We start from the raw sequence: 22,346 nt of genomic DNA on the forward strand, positions 1-22,346 counted from the left end.
CCCCCAAATCACACAGCTTGGCCAAGCCCATATTTAAAATCAGGTCTGTGTGACTCCAAATAATATATTCTATCACCAAGGTTAAGTGCCCAAGAGATGTCACTGAAAAGAGTTTATAAGATGTCATGTCTAGGATCAAAGGGTCTGATCGTGTCTATGTTTTATCAGATCAGGGTATGATCATTCTCATTCTCTCTCAATCGCTCTCATAAAATGTTGTAGAGAAGCAGCAGGCAAGGACACATAAAAGAAATAAACACTCTAATTTCAGAATTTGAAAGCAATGTTGGAATAGGTACTAAAAGCTTTTCTCCCACCTTACCCTCCTTTCAGACTAATTTACCCTGTTCAGAGAGGAAGAATTTGTCTCAATGAGAGCACAAAATAAGGCCCATTGACAGGGGAGGACTGGCTGCTAGAAAGAGCAACAGTCTCTGTCAAAGACAACTTCTGCCTCCTTCACAATTTTGACCAAGTTAACACAGTTTTATGGTCAAAAGTTCGACCATCTGTCATCTCAGCCTCTTATTTCCAACTTAAAGTCATAATTCTATGTCTCTGATTTGTCATCATGTAATTACAGGCTAAAATAGGCTGACTCAATAACTAATCCTGTCTTCTGCAAGTTGATCACACAGACCACATGATGGATCTCAAAGACAAGTCAGCAAGTGCTAGATTATAGGAGTATTTTCTTTTTACTATCCTGGACCATGTTCATAATTCATGCAGAAAAACCTTTCAAAAAAGACTATTGTCTTTTCACCTATCGGGTGAAGAAATAAAAGATGATGTAGACAGGTGCTGTCTGACTTTTGTTTCCACTCATCATAATTGACATGGTGTCTGAGGTAAGATGCATGAAATAGAAGTACAATGAGACTGTATTCTTCCTTGTAAAAAGTGGGACTAATCATGCCATTTTGACAAGATGGTAATTATAAAGCAAGATAAGGGTTGTACAATATGCGTTGGTCTTTGAGAAAACAAGTCAATGGATAGTGGGCTGTACCAATACTGAGTTGCAATCAGTCAATCAAATTGATTTTGAATTGATTAATGTTTGGATGAATTACTCAAACTTGCCCTTTGTCATTGACATAAAAATGCTGGTTTTACTTAAATTTAAAGACAAATTCACTTGGTTGATGAATTAGTTTAGTGTTATGCCGACACAGGCTCAAAAGACTCTCAGCTTAATGAATTTCCCAATTTTCAACATTTTGGGGGAGACTAAATAGAGTCCACAAGGGATTTTCAAAGTATGGCGCTTCATACTCTTTTGTGTACTTTTCAGCTGTCACCAGCCTGTGATCAGAAGAGATTTCTCTTCTAAAGGATGACAATTTTCAGAGTCATCCTTTATTGAGCACTTAATGTATGTCAAGTATTGTGTTCATTATTTTACAAATACTAATTAAAACCTCAAAAGAATTCTATCAAGTAAGTCTATTATTCACATTTTACAGATAATAGGACCAAAGCTCAGAGAAATTAAGCAGCATGTAAGGAAGCATGGTCCTCACTCTACCCTTTGCAATTAGAAATCAGGTCTATCTGAAATCAAAGCCAGTACATCTTTAGTTTTCTGGCTTTTACCCTCACATTTTACCTCCCATCTACATGTCCATCTTCTGGGTCATTTGATTGTTAGATGAGACTATTAGGACACAAAATACAAAAGAGAAATTGGGCTTTAAGTACAAAGACACTCTTGACTCAACGAAAGCCTTAGTCTTCTTTGAGTCCTCTTTATTTTAACCTCTGATTGACTATTTCCTACTCTTCTTTCACAATTCCTAAAATAGTGTGAGCTTTCTGGAGTTTCTTAATCCCTATCCTAAATTACTACCTCTTTCTCAATCTCATACTTCCTATTCATTATCTTTTCTTAAGTAAAACTTAACATCGAGAGTTAGAATGTCTAACTCTGAATTATACTATAATTTGATTGTTTCTGCTCTATGGAAACTGAGCCTTTAAAGGGAAGAGAATCTCACCCTCTTTTGCAATCCCCAAGAATTTTATCTTCTACCACCAGCCCGGCCTTGATTACCTGCACCTACCCTCAAAGAGATATGGCTAATTGGATTAGTCAGAGTCCAGGATCCTCTTTGGAACACTTGCTTTGGTAGACAGCGTCACAAAATGTTCAGAAATGTTCAAATGTCAGCCAGAGCAGTGATCTTTCTGTTGCCTCCTGCTTTATGCCTTAAAGTGGCATACTTCTAGTATGTCTCTATAATTTCTTTTTCTATCACATGGCAGACAGATCTAGGGCTGCTGCCCTGGCTGTAGGTAGGTATCAAGGAGAAAAAAGTCCTCTCTCTACTCTGATGGCCTTGAACCAATTTCAAAAGATGTGGTCTTGTTTATCGGAGACCATAGGCCAGAGTATAGAGCAACAACAGCTGGGCCAGTAACAAAGTAGTACTCTAATTAATTTTCATGTGTCTTGCCTCTTATGTTATTAACAAACTTGGAGACTTCAAGCAGAATCATGGTATCTGTGCCATGCAAGATCTGAGCATTCCTGTGTCCCTGGTTATTGAACCATCTAATCATGATCCCCAACCCCAGCAAAATCCACTCTACACAAAAGTGTTTGCTTTGATGTGGCTGCTATATTTTGAGTGATGGAGAGATAATGGAGTTAGAAGGAATCAGAAGCAGTGGTGGCTATTTTCATTGCATAAAATGTGAACTGCTGAAAACAACCCCAGATGAAAGCACAGGTTTCTGTGCTATGAATCTCTGGGGTTCCTAGTCCCTAGAAATCAGAAATTCTCTCTCTCAAACCAATTTGGTGAATGCAGCCCCTGTGCAACAAACCAAGGTCCTGGGTGTGCACTCACCCGTGCGCTCTGCCCTGCGATAAGCTGGTCATCCTCAGTTTGAACACTTGTCCGGCTGCGCACGTCATAATCTTCCTGCTCAAAGTCAGAATCGTCCTCTAGTTCTTCTGGGGTCTAAAGATACAAAGAGACAAATCAGCATATTTTAAATTGATAACCTTCACCCCATCCATATACTCCCTCCCTACAAAGGATAAGTAGCCCCCAGCAAAGAGAGCTTGTAGGGGGTTACATGTAAGGGATTATGTGGGAGAGTTTGGCTAGAATGCAGTCAGATAAATCAAGCTGCCCTAATTTATCTTTTTAAAAAAGATACATTTTGTTTATTACTTCCTCCTGTAGGTGTAGCAAGTCTAATTTTAACTCTTGACACAAAATGCTTTCTAATTTTAAGAAAAGTTATATTTGTGTGTTATTTCCACCCATAGAAATCTATTGTAAGGTAAAAAGTTACCATCAACAACAAAAGTTAAACCTCTTCTTCTTCTATAATGCCTCTTTTGTACCATCACATCTCTCTTATAGTCTCAATAAACAGAAAGGATTGATCATCTTCAGGCCAATGGCTAGACCAAATGAAGTATCTGATGTAGTCAGTAAGCTATATAGTATACAGGCTACAACTATAGGTTCTAGAGTCAAGACTGCCTGAATGTGAACCCTTGTGTGACTGTGGGCAAAATACTCTCTTAGCTTTGGTTTCCAACTCTGTGAATTGGTGTTGATAACAGTAGCTATCTATATGATTATGATGAAGACTGAGTAATGTACTCTTTGTAGAGTATCTGGCACATAACAGGTATTGTTTAAATGTTCACTGTCATTATTACTTAGGATTTTGAAATCAATTCATTCAAAATGTTTTAGAGTGAAGCCACCAATTACTACATACCACTGAGGATTACGTACTTCTTTCATACATAATAATGTATGAAAGTACTCTTTTCATACATAATTAACTCAGACCAGCACAACGAAATAGGCTTGGGGACTTCAAGTAGAACCATGGTGTCTGTGCTCATGTTGTGTCCCCTGGCTGTTGAACCATCTAATGGTAATCCCCAATCCCAACAAAATCCATTATACACATACGTGTTTGATTTGATGTGGCTACTATGTTTTGAGTGATAGAGAGTTCTCATCTCTATCTGGAGATGAGAAAACCAAGATTCTAAGAAGCTAAGCAAGGTGCCTAAAAGTCCCTGAACTAGTTAATAACAGAACCATAATTTAGACACAAACACCCAAATGTGTCTGACTCCAAACATATTGTTCTTTATAAGTTGTTTTGTTGTTGTTTGTTTTTTCACATTATAAATTTGGCAAGAAGTGGAGCTATGGAAAGGATTCAAAGTGAGTAGAGTTAGATGACGATCCCGTCCAATATGTAACGTCAGTATTGGGGAAAATATATGAATGAATCCATAAACCCAGAAATAAAACACCCTCCCCATCTTTAATGACAATAATAATAGATCGCATGCATTATGTGCTTTCCATGTACCTATCACTGTTTTCTCTAAGTGCTTTATATACACTAACTCATGCAGTTTTCTTAACAGTCCTATGATGTAGACACTATTTTCTCCATTTTACAGTTAGGGAAACTGACGTATGAGACATTATACCTTGTTCAAGGGTTTCTAAGTCACGAAGTTTGAAGCACGTACTCTAAACCATCATGTTCTGTTAATTATAAGAGGATGAACTCAGGAGGTGGCAAGGATGGTACAGGAAGGGAAGACAGTGCATTAGTGTGAGATTTTCAGGCCAACTGTCATTATCTTGAAAGGTGATGGTCACCCACAAACTGCCTTTTGGCACATAGTAGCACCACCTCCCAGCGCTCTGTCTTTCAAAAGGAAGGAACAGACCCTGAGCAGTACTGATGATGCAGTTGCCCATTCTCCATCCAAAAGGACACATTTTTATTCCGCTGGTTTCTTTGGCCACCTCAGTGTAATTAATCAGGTGTGGTTATTGATGAAGCCTTGAGATCGGTCAGACAGGCATAAAATGGGGTCCTTCATGCCAATATCACATTATGCCTAGTAATTTTCCAAGCTTTGGCATATCCTCCTTGTTTTCCGTTTCTGTCATCATCAACCTTATTAATATTCACTCAGTCATCTACAGATGCTCAATTTTCTTTCACAGGAATATTAAAAGAAAGAAAGAAGAAAGAGGTTTTGTTCCCATACTTTATTAACTAAAGCAGGGGTGGGGTGGACAGAACCCGGTTCAAATAACTGGTTGTATTTTCATTGTAGACAAAGACAATAATCTCTGGTCGTTCCTCACTCTTCTGGAATGTACTGCAGAATAATTACAGCAAGTTGGTAAATTCTGCTGACAGATGAGGTGACAAGATTGCAAGCACTTTTCATCATTAGTTTTTGAAAAGGAGAGAGAAAAGTAAAATGGAAAAACCTCACTCAACAGAAAAAAGGAGAATATGACAGTGCCTATAGTACTGTGTCCAAACATTTCAGTCATCTGTGCATTTAGTAGATGAGTCAATGACAAACACAACCTGGCAGCATAAGGCTAATAATAATGAGCTTTTATTCAAGTGACTACGGCTCAAGAATCAAAATGAAGTTTAAAACCGAGAAAAATAATAACCTGGATGTGGACCCAGGGGACCAGAATGTTTTAGGCCAAACTTTGTCACTCATGAGTTGTGTATCTTTGGCAAGCCACTGAGAGCTTTTCTGCTTCTCTGTCTCTTCACTCAAAAAACAGAGATGGGGCCGGCCTGGTGGTGCAGCGGTTAAGTGCACACATTCCACTTCAGCCGCCCGGGGTTCGCCGGTTCGGATCCCAGGTGCAGACATGGCGTCGCTGGGCAAGCCATGCTGTGGTAGGCATCCCACATATAAAGCAGAGGAAGATGGGCACGGATGTTAGCTCAGGGCCAGTCTTCCTCAGCAAAAAGAGGAGGACTGGTGGCAGTAGTTAGCTCAGAGCTAATCTTTTTCTTCTTCAAAAAAATAGAGATAAAAGTGCTACTTGCCGTACCTGCCTCAAAGGATCCTAGGATGAAATATATATGAAAATGCTTTGTAAAAGATAAAAGTGAACTAAAGTAACCCATGATAGTCATAATTATTATGCTTAATAAAATATATACCTAATAACAACAACTACAATAATAATACTAGCAATCATATTGACTATCCACTATGGGTCAGGCACTCAGCTAAAGGATTTAATCTTTACAACAATCTAATGAAATAAATTTAATTCCCATGTTATAGATACATAAACAGGCTCAAAGTTTTTAAGTGAATTTTCCAAGGTGTCAGAACAGCAAATTGAGAGTTCCAGAACCCATGCTTTTAACCATCGAAAATACCACCAGGCAAATGGATGAAATTAAAATATTTTCTTGTGCCTTAAACATGCAGCAAACCCATCCAAGTCACCCATATAACTAGTTCTGTGCATGGGTCGTTTGCTAATTGCCTGTAAAGTGTCTCCTACTCATGCTGTTATTATTTTGAAATATTCATTTTAAAAATATGAGTGTTATTTTTTGGTTGGTCAAATACGTCCATAATTTTAAGGAGACATGGACAAACAGAAAGGGTCTGCAAACAGGCCCAAAGATAATTAGATGTATGTCATTAGATAGTGACATAGGGTAAAAGGAATCAAAAAAATGTAAAATTTACTGGACTGAAGGCTGAGGACCGAGGGTCAAGCTGCAGTTCTGCCCTTATGGGCTCTCAAAGAAGGCCTTCTTACAACAATCAAAAACCACTTTGGTCTATTTTTGATTCTCTGGATCTACTATTATCTAACTGTTAGACTATGAAAGTGGGTCTTATCTGTAAAAGGGCACAATTAAAGTACTAGGCCTCTAAAATCTCTCCCTTCTAAGAGTCTATGAGATTAACTTGTGCCTATTACACAGGCCCAAGAAGATCATGTGATTTGTCCAGGGTCACACCACACATCAGTTGCAGAACAAGATCAATCTATCTGCCTCTGGTTCCCAATCCAATGCTCAATCTCCTCTATAACAGCTTCCCTAGAGAAGTGAAATAAGAAAGGGCTGGAGGATTTCGAGTCATTGCACCAGGACATGTGAAAAATGTATTAAGGTCCATTTAAAGGAAAGGCTCAAATATGTATGAGTTTCATTGGGAGCAGAAAGATGAGGACATAGGTTGGCAACTGCGATAGGAGTGTTTGCATGATACAAGAAGAAGGATTTCCCAATAGAGCTCTACACCACTAGAATGGATTGCAAACTAGAAAACGGGATTAAAGATTCCCTAAAGCCAGTACAGAACTAAATCTCCCCAGTCAGGACTGATGAGCCACTGGCATCTCTATCCCGTATTACTCTGGAGGGCTTCTAACTGATCTCCTTCCTTTGGCCCTTGCCCCATACATTCTATTCTCACCAGTGTAGCCAGGGTGGTTCCTTTAAGATCTAAGTCAGATCATGTTATTCTCCTGCTCAGAACCCTTCATGGGCTCCCATCTCATTCAGTGTGTCCTTAGGCCACACGTACTATTCTCTCTGCCTGGAACAGGCTTCCCCTAATACCTTTGTGGCTTGTTTCCTCCTCCTTCAAGTGTCTTCTCAAATGTCACCCAGTGACCATCCTTCTATAAACTGCACAAGCATCCTGCGCCCTATCCCCTTTATACTGCCTTGGTTTTCTCCATGGCACATTAACTGGCATATTATATCACTTGTTTGTTCTCAGTCTCCCATCAAAAGAATACAAATTCCTTGAGGACAGAGACTTTTGTCTATTTTGCTCATCTTGGTATTCAGGGTACCTCCAACAGTGGAGCAGCTAATAAGCATTCAACAAATATTTGATAAATGTAAGACCAAGATTAAATTACCAAATTTAAAAAAAAAATCATACTAAATTAGTTCTAATTAATTAAGAAAACAAAAAACTAGGCACTTTATGGGACCACGTTGATTAACTGGATAATAGCAATCTGTAATAGGTAAATCAATTTTGTTACATAAGTTGTTTTTAAAGTTTCTTCAACCCTTTATTTACTGGCTATGACAAATATCATGACTCCAATTGCTGTGATTTTGATAACATTGTTGAATTATTTAATAAAATCTATTTCCTTAATCGATTATAAGAAGATAAACTTCATCGAAGCAGGATGAAGAAAGAAAATATTTCGTGGGTACCTATAAGGGTCAGGTCTATGTTAGTGCTTCATAGCTGTAGCAATATTTATCCCCATCTGCAGATAAGGAAACTGAGGCATAGAGAAAGAAATTAGCATGCCAATGACCCAGCAATTAAGCCATTGGTTCCCAAACTGTATTGCTTCAAGCACTCTCATTGTCTGAGTCATTTTTAAAATGCTGCTCCCAGGCTAAGAAACAAAAACAAAAAACTAACAGTTCTGTTGATTAAGCAGTTAGATCATAAAAATGGAATAAGGTGACTGGACGTAACAACTTAGTGCCTGTTGTACATTGCACGACTTCTCAAACCTTAGAATACAATTGAACATCCACTGAGCTTGCACAGCAACCATCAGAAACCCAGCATCACAAACACAGTCAGCAAAAGGAACATACCAACCTAATGTTTAAACTGTGACCTACCTTCAGCTAATATTTCACGCAGTATCTGAGAGATGTCTATGCGTTTCCTTCAACATTTTAAAATATCTTGCAGTGCTCAGGGCACCTTCACACACAGTTTGGGCCATGTGAAGTTAAGCTATAGACCTTTATCTGAACCCTGTCCTAGGCCCTTTGTTTCTATTCCCTGCCTTCAAAAGTTTCATATGTAAGCAAATCAATGTTTTAAATATACACTTGCTCCTTATTATTTGCAGATTCTTTATTTGTGAATTTGCCTACTCACCAAACTTTATATGTAATCTCAAAAACATGACTATTGTAGTTATTCTCAGACATGTGCAATGTGGCAAAATATTTGACTCACCCAATGTGCACATTCCCAGCTGAGGTCAAACAGGACAAGGTTCACCTCTTGTTTCAGCTCTTACACTGTAATCAGGTATCCTTTTTGCAGTCTATTTAATGCCGCATTTTCTGAATTTTTGTGCTTTTTGTTGCTTATTTCTCTGCTTAAAATGCCTTCCAAGTGTAGTGCTGAAGCTTTGTTTAGTGTTCCTAAGTACGAGAAGGTTGTGGTGTGCCTTATGGAGACAATGCACTTGTTAGATAAGCTTCCTTCAGGCAATGAGTTATAGTGTGGTTGGCAGTGAGTTCAGTGTTAATGAATTAACAATATAAATTAAATAAAGTGTCTTTAAACAAAAACACACATAAAACAAGGTTATATACTGATCAGTTGGTAAAAATGTGACCAGAGGCTCACAGGAACCTAATCCTGAATTTTCCCTGGGAGCAATGGTTCATTATTCTAATTTAGTGTTCCCAGCAACATTATCGAATATAATTACTGCAAATAATGAGAATCAAATGTACATTGATGTGCCAGATTTGTCTATTCTTTGTTTAAACTACCATGCTGGGTAATCAGAAAATTCCTATGCAGCTGATAGATGAGCAAGGACAAGCCTCAGTAAGAAGCAAACAATAGTCTCATGTAAGAGGAGCAGAGTAGACCTATTCCAAGAGAGAAGTAGGGCCCTGAAAGGTGAGGCTGGGATACAGGAAAGACAAGCTTTGTCTACTTCAGAGGATTGCCTGGAGCTGGCCTGGAGTGCTTAGATACCAACATCACCATTAAATATGTATTGATTGCTGAGAGGCAAGGTGATAGAGAATTTGACCCTTCAAGGTCCTTTCTACATTTATTTTGAGGAAAAAAAGATTTCTTATTTTTCCAAAGTGTAATCAACACTTTGGGAGGGAGGGAGGCATGGTCAGGTTTGCTGGGAAAGAAACAGTTCAACTTGTCTTACTGTCTTTCTTCTTGACTTAATGCAATGGATTTTTTTTAAAAGTAGACTTAATCATTATACTCAGAAAGTAAACCAAGAAATTAAGTACAAAATGAAGCCATTTGGGTGCTGAGTAGAGAAGGATTTTAAAAATAACAATTTGTACATACTGTACATTTCTCTCTTCCTAAGTTTTAAGTGGTGTGAAATCCATCTGATCAAATCACTTGAAATGTCGAGATGGAGGAATGACACTTCATGTAATAAAGACATGGCATTTTATCTAAAATTATGTTTTTTTACAGCTCATAAATGAATAACTGAATGATGGCTATAAAATTCTTCAGCCTCCCAGATGAATGGTTGTCACAAAAATGTGAAGGCTAACAAAGCAGAAAAATGGCAAAAGAGGGAATATGTCTTGAGGATTATAGTGGGATTTAGTGCCAAATGCTTTGAAAACATAACTCTCATGGTCTATTACCTTATTTCACAAGTTAGTATGTAATGGAAAAAAATGATCTAATTTGTTACTGGCTTAAATGGCTGACTATCCTTCCTTCCCTTCTCCTCCAATTCTCATGTCTTTTCTCTCTGTCACCTTCCTATCTCCCTAGGTATTTGTTTTTCTACCCCGCCTCCTCCCCCCAACACATACACATAGTATTAAGCACCGTGCCAGACAATGTACCATTGTGAAGGGAAAATAAAAAGACAGCCTTTGCTTTCCAAAATTTCAGAGTCTAAAGAAGGTAATAGACATAAAGGAAATAGTATAATAAATACTACCACAAACAGAAACAGTTATAGGTAACTAAAGAATAGGATTAGTATTTTTAAGAGAGAAAATTTGGGGACAGAAGATCTGATACAAGATTTGAAAGATGGTAAGAGACTGACAGATCTAAAATGGGTAAGTTAGAAGAATAGGAAATACATCTGACAGTGTCCAAATTCCAAATTTGAACTCCACATTGTTAAGTATAATCATTATTGTCTGATACAACTTACAAATGCTCTGAATTCTTTAAATTGATCAACTAACTATTATGAAAGACATATTAAATGTGCAAACAGTCAAGTTGACGTAAAAATAAGAAGGTAAGATGCTATTTGTACTCCCAAGTGAAGGAGTTTGGTAGATATTGCAGGAGAAGCATAGATGTCAATAAAGAGGGGAGAGAGACCCTTTCTGGTGATATTTTGCCCCACCTGCTCAGATCACCTTGAAATCATTGTGTTGTGCTCTGAATGCAGGAGTGGAAAAGGACCACACATAGATGTAATGACTTCAAGGATAACAGGATTTGGGGGAGAATTAACACCATATATGAAGTCTTTGAAGGACTAGGGATGTCCAGAGAGAATACATTCTAGATACTTCTTGAAATATCTGAGGGACCACACACAGAAGATAAATTAGTTGTTTGTTATTGTTTTTCAGTGTTTGAGGGGAGGTGGTTTTGATTATTTAGATGCTCTGAGAGAAAGTGTTTCAAAGTGCACTCAGCAGACGCCTTGTGTTTTCATGGAGCAGCCTCAGAGACAACTGTGGAGGCTGAGGGTGAGGATACAGTCTAGGACTGCCTTGTCCAATATGGTGGCCACGAGCCACATGGAGCTATTTAGCACTTTAAATGTGGCTAGTTCATATGTTTTGGATACATTTTGGTTAAATACAATACATCATTAAAGTTAATTTCACCTGTTTCTTTTTGCTTTTTCAATGTGTCTACTAGAAAATTAAAATTACAAATGTGGCTCTGATTATATTTCTATTAGACAGCATGCTCTTGAGATTAGCACTGTAGAAACCTCACCTCTGCTTCAATCATAATAGCCACAAGTGTATTTGTGTCATCAATTGTGCTTTAGAATATCTAAGTTTATTTGAAGAAAGAGTTCTTTGGCTAAGAAATGTGTTTGAAAACTGCTATGGCAAACTGTTGGTAAGGTAAGGAGAAACAAAATCATCTTACAATGGAATACTATGCAGCAGTTAAATGGAATGAGGTAAGCTATATGTCTTAATAGAAATAGACAAAGGCATATTGTGGGTGAACAAAGCAAGTTACAAATGATACTCATGTGCATTTTAAAATCTACTGTTATATGTTTTCCAGCATACATATAATTACGTAGACAATGGTTTGGAAAGCTCACACCTACCTGACAACAAACGATTGAGGATGGGAGGAGAGTAGGGTTGGTAAGGAAGTTTTGCTGAAAGCTTATATAGCCTTATTTATAACATCTTAATTATTTGTTACAAGGAGAATCCATCTGTGTATCACTTTATTGCCATTATTATGATCATCATTATTATAGTTATCATTATAAATACTACCAAGTTGGGTAATATTCATTTCTTTCCATCCCATGGTTTTCTGATCCTGATGGGAAAATCATATTAGCAAGAAGAACACATGGAGAATAGCAGAGGCACCCCAAGTAAGTACCAAATTTAGGCAACAATGCATGCAAGAAGTAGGTGGGACATCACTCTTCAGGATATTCATTGCCAATCTAGACTTGTTGGGATCATTCCTCCCTTTATAAGTAAAAAAGTCCCCATTGTCTGACTAAATGAGAAGTCAAACAGCTTGCCAAGTTATACTAAGTAGTTGAAAAACAAATAGGCAGTAAATTCTTTGGGGTCCTTATTAGCAGCTCCGAGCTACAGAGGCCTCACATACCCTGATCATCAGAACAGCCTTTCTGATGTCCCGAACACCGTCATACACCAGGCGAGAGGCATCGATGAACTCATTCTCCTCAAATGGTTGAGGGACGTTGGCACTCAGGGCTTCAATGGCAACCTCTACTTGTTCAGCAAAGCGTGGCATCACTGGGTTAAACAAAGTGAAAAGCAGTGGATTAGGCAATCTTTCTTTCTTGCTCCCTTGTTCCAGCCCTTGGGCTCCGGGCATTCCAACAGTTCAATGGAGCTGGCTGCCCACCTGTACAGTTTGGAGCGAACACAATTTAACGGCCTTTGTGCCACTTACTTCAGCAGAGGAAGCCAACCGTTACTCCATGAATGGTGATGGTATGCAATAGAGCAAGTTTTTAAAATCTGCCCAAGGTAGTGTGGTATAGTGTGCATGAGTATAGATTTTATGTTATCCTAAACTGAGTTGAGTTCCACTTCTGCTAGCTACCAGCTGTGAAACCTTGGCCAAGTTTTCTTAACCCTTCAAAACCTGTTTCTATGTGTATAAAATATAAGAATAAGACCTTACCTTAGGATTCAATAGGATAATGCATACAAATGTATTGGATGGCATCTGGCCCTTTCAAAGCCTCAGTAAACATGTAACTAATTTCAGATGCTGAAGTCATAACTGGTGAGTAGCAGACCTTAACTTACATGGCTTCACAGTAAAGTGTGAATGAAATGAGGCAATCCATTCCAATTTTGTCTGGAATGGAGAACTTGAAGTATTGGAGGTGGGCGGATGGCTGTGAAGGGAGGCTTGTGGAAGGACTGTGTAAGAGGAGAAAGGGAACTCCCAGGACACTCCAGCAGAAAGCCTACGGAAAGAGACCAGTGGACTCAAAGATGAATTTGAGTTTGTTCTATTTCACCAGGACCACTCAATAGAAGGTCTGGAAGACTTCCACTGGCTACTTAAAAAATGCTGCTAATTCACTGATTCTTGAAAATTATAATTCAACTTTCTCAGCTGTTATCTGGTAACAATCAATTCATATGGTAAATGAAAGCCAAAAGCACAAAATTCATCTTATTTATAAGGACAATAAAATAGAAACATCATCTATCTTTTCCATTTCTTAACTTTCTTGCCTGATTCGTCTTTATACTCATTTTCATCCTCTGTGGATATTTTAATATCCAATTTAATCCCTAGTATGAGCAACTCTGCTAAATTACTTTACTCTCTTGGGTCAGAGTATTCAAGATAAAACATTCCTAGCAAAATATATTTCTACTAAGAAAAGTCAAACATTATATATTTATTTAAAAAACAAAAAGAAGGGTTAAAAGAAAACAGAGCCATTCTTTCCATAGAAATTATCAAAACCAAAGCATGCGTGGGGTGGATTTCCTTCTGTGAGCAAATTACTATGACTGGTTCTCTATATTATTTGAATCTTTCATTTGGGTTTTTGAACTGCTTGGATACAAAAGGAACTTGGGGATATTGAGCTGTACTGCTGCAAATATGAACTAAATAAAAAAATATTTCTAAAAACCACCACATTAAATTCAAGGCATTTCAGCTATCCATTTGCGTTGGGAATGAAGTGTTTTATATGACTAAATAACCTAGATAATTGAAATTGACCTCCTTAAGCCTAAAAACATTTTTGCATGTTCATTTCATATGATTACCTTTCCTAAATGAAATTACAAATTCCCTTGCTTTTTTAAACTGAAAATTCTGAAAAATATTAATTCTATTCTATTTGATATTTAAGCTGCCATCACCACCATCAATTTTACAGATTTATACGATACTATCAGTAGCATGTGGCTACATGAATTTTTGTCCCTATTGTATAACTGACAAAGGATTAGTACTCCTACATGTATGTAAGATAAACACGCCTACAAATCAATAAGGAAAAAGAAAAATAGACAAAAGATTAGAATAAGCAATTCACAGAGAAAGAAATTATATATTATTGATAAATACATAATAAGATGCTTAACTTTAATAATTGGAAAAATTACTATGTAAACAATGAGATATCATTTCATACCTATTGGGAGGGGCAAACAAATTAAAAACTAATAACATCCATCTTATTGAGCATGTGGACAAAAGGGAACCCTTCTATCGCATATGGAGTGAAAATGGGTACACATGATTTTGGCAAACATTTTGACAAAATCTAGTAAAACGAAGCTTTCCAGTCCCAACTAAAGAGTTGGGATACTATCTGGAGCCTGGGCAAATACTGACTTCTAAAGAGATACTGCTCTATTCTGAGTTCTCTACCTTAGGAGGAAATCACTGTGAGATGCTCACTAAAGGTTCATGGGCAGGACACCTGGTTGGGACAAAATGAACTTAGGAATGCGAATCAGGGGACAGCCAATACATTAAAGTGAATAAGTCTTGAGGTCAAAGTGTTGACTAGGAAGAGCAAACTGAAAAGAGACATCATTTGTGAGAAAGCTAAAAATACACAAAAGAGTACTGTGCATAATTTAAACCTATATGTGTGTTTATTACACACGATTTGAAAGGATATATAGCATCTTAAGTATAGTAATTACCTCTGAGAGGGTAAGGAGAGACATAGGATTAAGTAGAAGTCTTAAGGAGGCCTCAAGTGTATTTTAACTCTAAAAACATAATGTGAATCAGATATGGCAAAATGTCAATATTTATTATACCTCAGGGTGGAAGCGGGGTGTCAGTTATATTAGCTTCTGTTCCTTTTATATCTTTGAATCTTTTCATAATTCAAATATTTTAAAAGAAATCAACATGTTATCCTCAAGGCTGTATTCTTGTTGAATAAGGCTCTGAAGAAATAAAGTTCTAGCTCATGGCCCAGAACATAATAGAAACCAATTTGATCAACAGTATTCAGTGAAGAATCCCCTCAGAAATTGTGATTGCAATCAAATGCTTAATATTTGACCTTAATAACTGCCAGATGGAAAGCTGAGTTAGATAGTACCCACCTCCTAGACCCCGGCTCCTGTGCACACATCTCTATTTGTATGGAGATATTTGATGGAGTCTAAAAGGAAGAGAGGGGTTGTGTGTTGATTTGTTTTGTTTGTGCAAGGTCACCCTGAAGAAGAGTTGAGGAGGAGTAAAACACAGGAGGTGACCTGCTGTCTTTTTCTGCCTGCCTCTAGGCATGATTCTTTGCCCAAGGAAGAGGGAGAAAAGCTAAAATCTAATGGGACCATTTTCATAAGGGTTACTGTGGGGCCCAAAACACACCCAGAGCTGCTTGGAAACCCCAAGTATGGAAAAGAGCATTCTGTTTGCTCCAGCATGGAATAAAGAATCTCTCTAGGGAGAGTTAGGAGGTAGGGTCTTGGTATAAAAAACAGTGTCGTTGATGTGGCATTGTCAGAAGAGGCAGAAAGAAGGCTCTTTTATGAAGAGATTGGAACAGAAAATACCATCAACCTTCTAAGAGGAAAAAAATGGCAGAGGAAGGGGTGCAGAACCCTCACTTTTTAAACAGGGGCTCAGAGCACAATTTAGCCTTAATATTCCAATGATCTTATTATACTCCTCAAGCTGGTAAAACCTAGACCTTGAAATCATTCAGTCTGATTTTATTCACTGTAACTAACAAGACATCCATTTCTCTTATCACAAGTCAGTGTTTTTCTGGGTCTGACCCTTAAGGAAAACATTCTCCCATGCTCTGCTCCTCCGAGCATTAAATACATATTTATTTAGGGCTTGGTCAACTTCTACTGCAGTTTAATCAACATACCTTTTTTCTGTCTACATTGCTGTTCAATTTCCTGTTTTAGTTTATCCTGTTTTGTTTTTAAAAGTGGTAAGACAGAAAAACAAAAGTTTATAGAACAATGATCCGTCTTAACAGAACCTAAGACGTTAGTTTAACTATGAATTCTTCTAACTCTTTAAGAGGGTCTGAAAACTCAAATACCCCAAAAGTAATTTGGAGACAGAAAAAGTCTCATGACTTCAGATATGATGCTGATTCTGCTTCCCACTAATTAGGACAAAACACAGCATTGCCTTTGTGATTCGCACATTATATATTAGAATTTCTGATACAGGATTTTATAAATAGAAGCTTCTTTCTACTTTCTGAATTACATCCAAGAATGTAGACATCACTTTACTGTTATTTATCAGAAATCCTGGATTGGACTTAATAGCTTATGTCCTAAAAGGGTGATCAAAGTTGGAAATAAACTTTTAAGTTCTTGCTATACTTTTGTATTCAGAGTGCACATCAGGCCACAAAATGATGACATTCCAGGAGTAATGAAATCAGAGTTAAGTATGCAGATAAAAGTCAAGGTCGCCTCACTCTAGTGTTAATGGAGATCCAAAACCAGAGGTGAGGAAGATCTGGACTGAGTCCTCCTGAGAGACTTCAGAGGTGAAGTTTCAGAGCACAGGGTGAATCAGTAAAATGAATGAGAAGTTGCGTTAAAGATGCAAATAGGACTGCTGACAACGGTAAGAGCAAAATCCAAGGTTAACTAGAGGTAGTGGAAATGAACTGCCAACCAACTCCACTGCCTCCGAGTAACTACCTAAAAGGTCCATGCTCAGCTTTAAATGCTCTGATGATTCCCTTTAATATAGCAGGGACTATAAAATCTCTTTATCAAGACACAAACAGAAACATCTGATGCCTGCCTATAATTCCTACCTGTCTCTCTCTGTCTTCCACCTGTTCCTACATGTATTCAAATATTCCAATTAGACTAAATTACTTCCATGTCTTCAAATACGACAGGGAGACATACCAGGTCACATCAACATGTCCATGATCAATTTATTCTTTCATACTGAGATGTACTTCTTTCTCTTTGGCCTAGGTGAATTCCTCCTCAATCTTCAATGTCCAGTTTAGAATTGACTGCCATTGTGAAGCCTTACGTAATCCCCAGACACCTCAAAGTTGGTCGTTCTCTACACTTTTATAGTATCCTAATTATGCATGCAATTTTATAAGACAGTACACTGTATTAAGGTTGTTTGACATTTCTGTATGCCTACTGTTTCACACAGGAGTCACTTTTAGGTAGGGACCACCTCTTCTTCACACTTTGAATCTTAAGCTCTTATCATGCCTCTAGCACAGCTAATCTATCCAGTTGGGAGAAGGATGAGAAGTGAAAGAATGGGATGTAGGGAAGAATTCATTTGCCATCTAGTATTTCAGGGACAAAAGGAGCAGCATCACATTTCATATACTAAGTCTCTCTCTTTCTGCTCATCATTTCGTATTAGTTCAGTAATTTTATTAAAGAGTTTCATGAATCATTAACCAAGTTATTAGTGGCATTCTAGGTTTTGTCTCTAGGGTCCTTTCAGAAACCTGAGCTCAGATTCTTTCAGGACCACTTAAGTAGAAGCTTCACCACTGAGCATGGAGAAAGATTCATTATTGTATCCTTGACCAGTTCACCAAGGCCAAAATAGTATATCTACATGCACAGGGGTCACCTAATTATGGTGGTGCAGTCGACCAACATACTCTCGAGTGTATTCCTTACACAAATTTTCTTACTGGAGATAGAGAAGAGAAAATAGACAAAGCCATTGTTCTAGAGAAAAAACAATCTAATAAGTGTTAATATAAAATAGAAAAGTAAGAACGTGAATGTTTGAAAAAATCTAGAAAGAATAAAATATCACGACTGGCATGGAATTGTTGCCAATCCCAATATCACAAATAGTTATTATGCCTCCATTTTAACAGTTGGAATTAGGTAAAGAATTAGGTGTTATCAGTAACTGAAGACATAAAGTACTAATTTGGGGAGGCTCTGTGGGGGTAATTCCAGTATCCCCCTACAGCAGGAAAGCACTGTTTGATATTGTTCTATAGATCATGCATTCTTTCTCCAAAATGGCTTCTATCAGACACTGCTAAGGGATTTATTCAAGTGGCTCCCAATTAGATGCTAAGGAAGAGGAGAAAAGACCATAAAGGAGAATATGATCTAAACCACTGGGGGGTTGAACTTGCCCAAAGGAAAGTCTGACTGGCATTTCCAAGGCTCTGGGTTACCTTGACAGTTCAGCTCACCCATGAAGCACCATCAGTTAGTGAGGAGCCTATTTGAGTCTGAGGCTCCAAGACATAGTGTAGGAGGGGGAACTAACACAAACTGAAGCTGTGACAAATTTGTAGCTTTGGCACCACTCAAAAATAATGGAGGACAAACCATAGAAGCTAGCCATCATTTTATATTGGGTCAGTAGTTTTAGTAAAGAAGTTCATGACCATTAATTAAGTTATTGGAGGATGTTCCAGTCTTCTACCCCCACGCCCCTCCCCCCACAACAGGGATCGTACAAAATCCTGAGCTCAGAATCTTTTTAGGGCTGCTTAGGTTTCTACTTATTAGGCAAGAAGTAAATAATCGAATGGATCTCTAAGTCTACCTCATGAATAGTGGTTATTTTATTTCTATATGTAATTTATAAACTCATGTACTCCCACTAGATATAGATGTTTTCCTACAAGGTACAAGAGTGGCCAGAATCTTGCTGAAGCACTTGGCTAGAATTTCCTGCATTATCTAGACTTTTCATTTCTGACCTTGATTTCACACCCTAGCTCTAATCCCACTTATGATTTTCATCACCACTGGGTGCATAGCTTCTTCTGAGATTAATGTTTGAATTTATGAACTTAAGTCAAAGGAAATTTTTCCTAGTGATATCATTAAGATTGTTTTTCCCTTGGACATGTACATTGCTATCTTTGAATTATGTCCTGGCTTTATCTTGTTTCTCTATGCAATTCCCTGAGCCTGTCCTTCTCTACTCCAACTCCCCTTTCCAATCTCCTTGAGCCAATCTTGGTCTTTCCTTCCCCACTGTCCCCTCCTGGCCAATAGTGCATAGCTCTATTTTGACTCAATGGACTTTTGTGTTCTGGAAGCCATTGTACAAGGAAATAGCTACATTGTGCCACAAGTTAAATATGTCCCTATTAAGTCTATGTTGTGGGATCTGTCCACATATCCTAATGCTCTATCCTAATGATGCTAACTAGTCATTACTCTTATTGTCTGTCCCATTTTAACGCATCTGCAAATAAGTATGTTTGGTAGTCAGCCTCTGAGATGGGCCCCAATGATCCTTCTCACCTGATATTCATGCCCTGTGTGACCCCTCACCTTGAATGTGGCTTGGTACTAGTGACTTTCTTCTAACCAATAGAATATAAGAAGAAAGATGGATGCCACTTCTGAGATTAGGTTACAAAAAGATGCTGGCTTCCATTTCACTTGCCCTTTCTTGATCTCTCACTTGCTCACTCTGATGGAAGCTAGTTGATCAATGGAAAAGCCTACATGGCAACTAACTGAGAGGCGTCTGGTCAACATCCAGGAAGGAATTGAGGCTCGAAGTCCAACAACAAATGAGGAAGTGAGACCTTACAACAACCATGTGAGTGAGCTTGGAAGTGGATCTTTCACCAATTGATCCTTGAGATGACCACAGCCCTGGCCAATACCTTGATTGCAGCCTTGTAAGAAATCTTAAGGCAGTGGTAGCTAGCTAAGATGTGCCCAGCTTCCTGGCCCACAGAAACTATAAGAAAATAAATGTTTATAACATTAGTCCATTAAGGTTTGGGGTAATTTGTTAGACAGCAATAAATAACCAATAGAGTATCCTATGCCGTAAGTAGAAATATCAGTAAAAATAGTTTGCAGGACATTAAAATTTCTGCTCAATTGTAGCAACTACACATGGTCTAGGTTTCTGGTCTATTTATTGCGCCCAGGCAGAAGTACAACTGAATCTTGATATTTGATTAGGTACAAGTTAACCAATTTGAGCTTCAGTTTACTCTATTGTAAATAGGGGTAATGATAGGTGCTCTTCAGATTTTAAATAAAGTTGAGAAATAATACATTCAACAAATGTTTTATACAATTTTATACATAAACATAGTTGATACTTTAACCACTGAGAATAAAGTGGCAAATAAAACAAATATGATCTTGCCTTTGAGGCACAAAAAAAGTGGGATGTATGTAATAACATGCTTACTATTGTGCCTGGCCCATGGGATTCACAGTAAATGGTTCTTGTAGTTGTCGTCACACCATGACTCTGCCTTTACCCATCCACACTGCCTTTTCTGTGTTTACAGTAGGCAAAATCATCCAATCTACTTTGGATGGAACTTGGAGGTATGACTACACAATTCACTGCCCACAAGTGGGCCTTGTGGGAGTGAAGTAAACTGGAAATACATACAAATTAGTGCTAAAATCTCTGAAAACTGGGAAGTTGGTACAATTTATCTCCAAGTACCCCTGCTTTTATACCCTTCTTTCTCCTTGGCAGGACCATATCACCCTTCTGATGGTTTCACATTTTTAATAAAGGATTTCCCATGAAATCTGCCATTGGGACAAGATTTTATAAACTCACTCCTGGAATTTTCCTTTTTATCTTGATTGCCAAGAAGGTCAGTATTAAACATTATATTCCATTATGACCTCACCAGATCCATGAAGGAAGAGAATCTTTAAAAGTTAAGAGACCTTGCCAAAAAGCTTGTAGCTAGCAAAAAAAAAAAGAAAAAAAAAAAATTCAAACCCAGCTTCCCTAGCTCAAATGAAACACTCTCTCCAAAAAACCTCCCAGCTTAATCTAATATTCTTGTGCAACTATTTCCCTCTCAAATTTATATTACTTTATTATATACTAATTGTTTAAATTTCAATCTTGAGTAAAGTATTCTCAAATGCTTTTTGAAATGTGGTGGAAGCAGTGTAGAAATAATACTTAAATACGTTCTCTCAGTTTAAGTCTTACTCTTCTAGACCAATGATATACTAGCTTTTTCCTGTGCTTTCTCTTGACAACTCTTACTCTAGTTAGAAGATGTTGAGCACTGGAAGCCAGGAGCAAGGACGAAAGAAGCCCAGCTTAATCTGCTCATTATTCCCTGGTCTCTACCTCTCCAGACAACCGTCAGCATCATTCTGGCTAGCACTAATTCTGCCATCTTGTGTGTATTCTTGGACTTTCCTTCGTCAGAGTAAGTCATCTGTTCCCTCTGTGGGAGTTCCTAAGGGCTGCCATTTTCATAAATTCACGTTTGGAAAATTATAATGTACATTTCAAACATCAAAATCAAATTAAAGTGCCAGAAGGCCATACATAACCCATGAGCTGAATTGTTTGATGAAAGATGAAAAAGCGCTGCCTAGAAGAAGGAAAAAAAAATCTTCTAAATTCCATTCACCATAACTACCCTAAGAGAATCAGGGAACATCCGTCTGCTCTTGTCTAGACACAAATTCCTTTCCCCAGGGAAAGAAAATGCTTGCTTGGAAAGTTTTCTCATATTTTAAAGTAAGCATTTCAAGAACAATCACAAATAGCATATAAGTTAAGAGAAAAGGATGGCACATTTAATTCTCAAACTTAAGAAATGAATAAAAAATTGAACATGATGCCTTATTTAGGTTACCCATGTTTGTGGAAATCTGGCTTGATAAATATAGTTAAATTTGGCATCAGTAACGTTTAAAGGATTGAAATGTAATAAAATAATTGCTAAGAAGTTATTGCACATAATTTTAAAGATTCTGATCTTGATCAACTGTGTAATTTTTAAAAAGGGTACAACACCCAAAATAAGGAATTGCACATCAGTTACGTTTTTCATTTATATTAATAAACTTTTTTTTTTTCAGACTGGCACCTGAGCTAACATCTGTTGCCAATCTTTTTTTTTCCTCTCCTCTTCTCTCCAAAGCCCCCCAGTACATAGTTGTGTATTCTAGTTTTAGGGTCCTTCTGGCTCTGCTATGTGGGATGCCACTTCAGCATGGCTTGATGAGTGGTGACATGTCCTTGCCCAGGATTCGAACCAGCAAAACCCTAGGCCGCTGAAGCAGAGAGCGCAAACTTAGCTACTCAG

General features: G+C 37.8%; 1 protein-coding gene across 6 annotated transcripts in view; it reads right to left on the minus strand.

Moving 5' to 3' along the window:
* Positions 1-22,346, minus strand: part of CTNNA2 (catenin alpha 2) — a 1,089,024-nt gene that overhangs the window by 57,694 nt on the left and 1,008,984 nt on the right. For all 6 annotated transcript variants that reach the window (XM_044772747.2, XM_070511884.1, XM_044772741.2 and 3 more), the window contains 2 exons: positions 12,431-12,582; positions 2,856-2,969 (listed from right to left, as the gene is read on the minus strand). In XM_044772747.2, the coding sequence (XP_044628682.1) occupies positions 2,856-2,969; positions 12,431-12,582 (266 nt within the window). The remainder of the gene's footprint in view (positions 1-2,855; positions 2,970-12,430; positions 12,583-22,346) is intronic.

This window comes from Equus asinus, chromosome 6, assembly GCF_041296235.1.
Source record: "Equus asinus isolate D_3611 breed Donkey chromosome 6, EquAss-T2T_v2, whole genome shotgun sequence".
Lineage (NCBI taxonomy): Eukaryota > Metazoa > Chordata > Mammalia > Perissodactyla > Equidae > Equus > Equus asinus.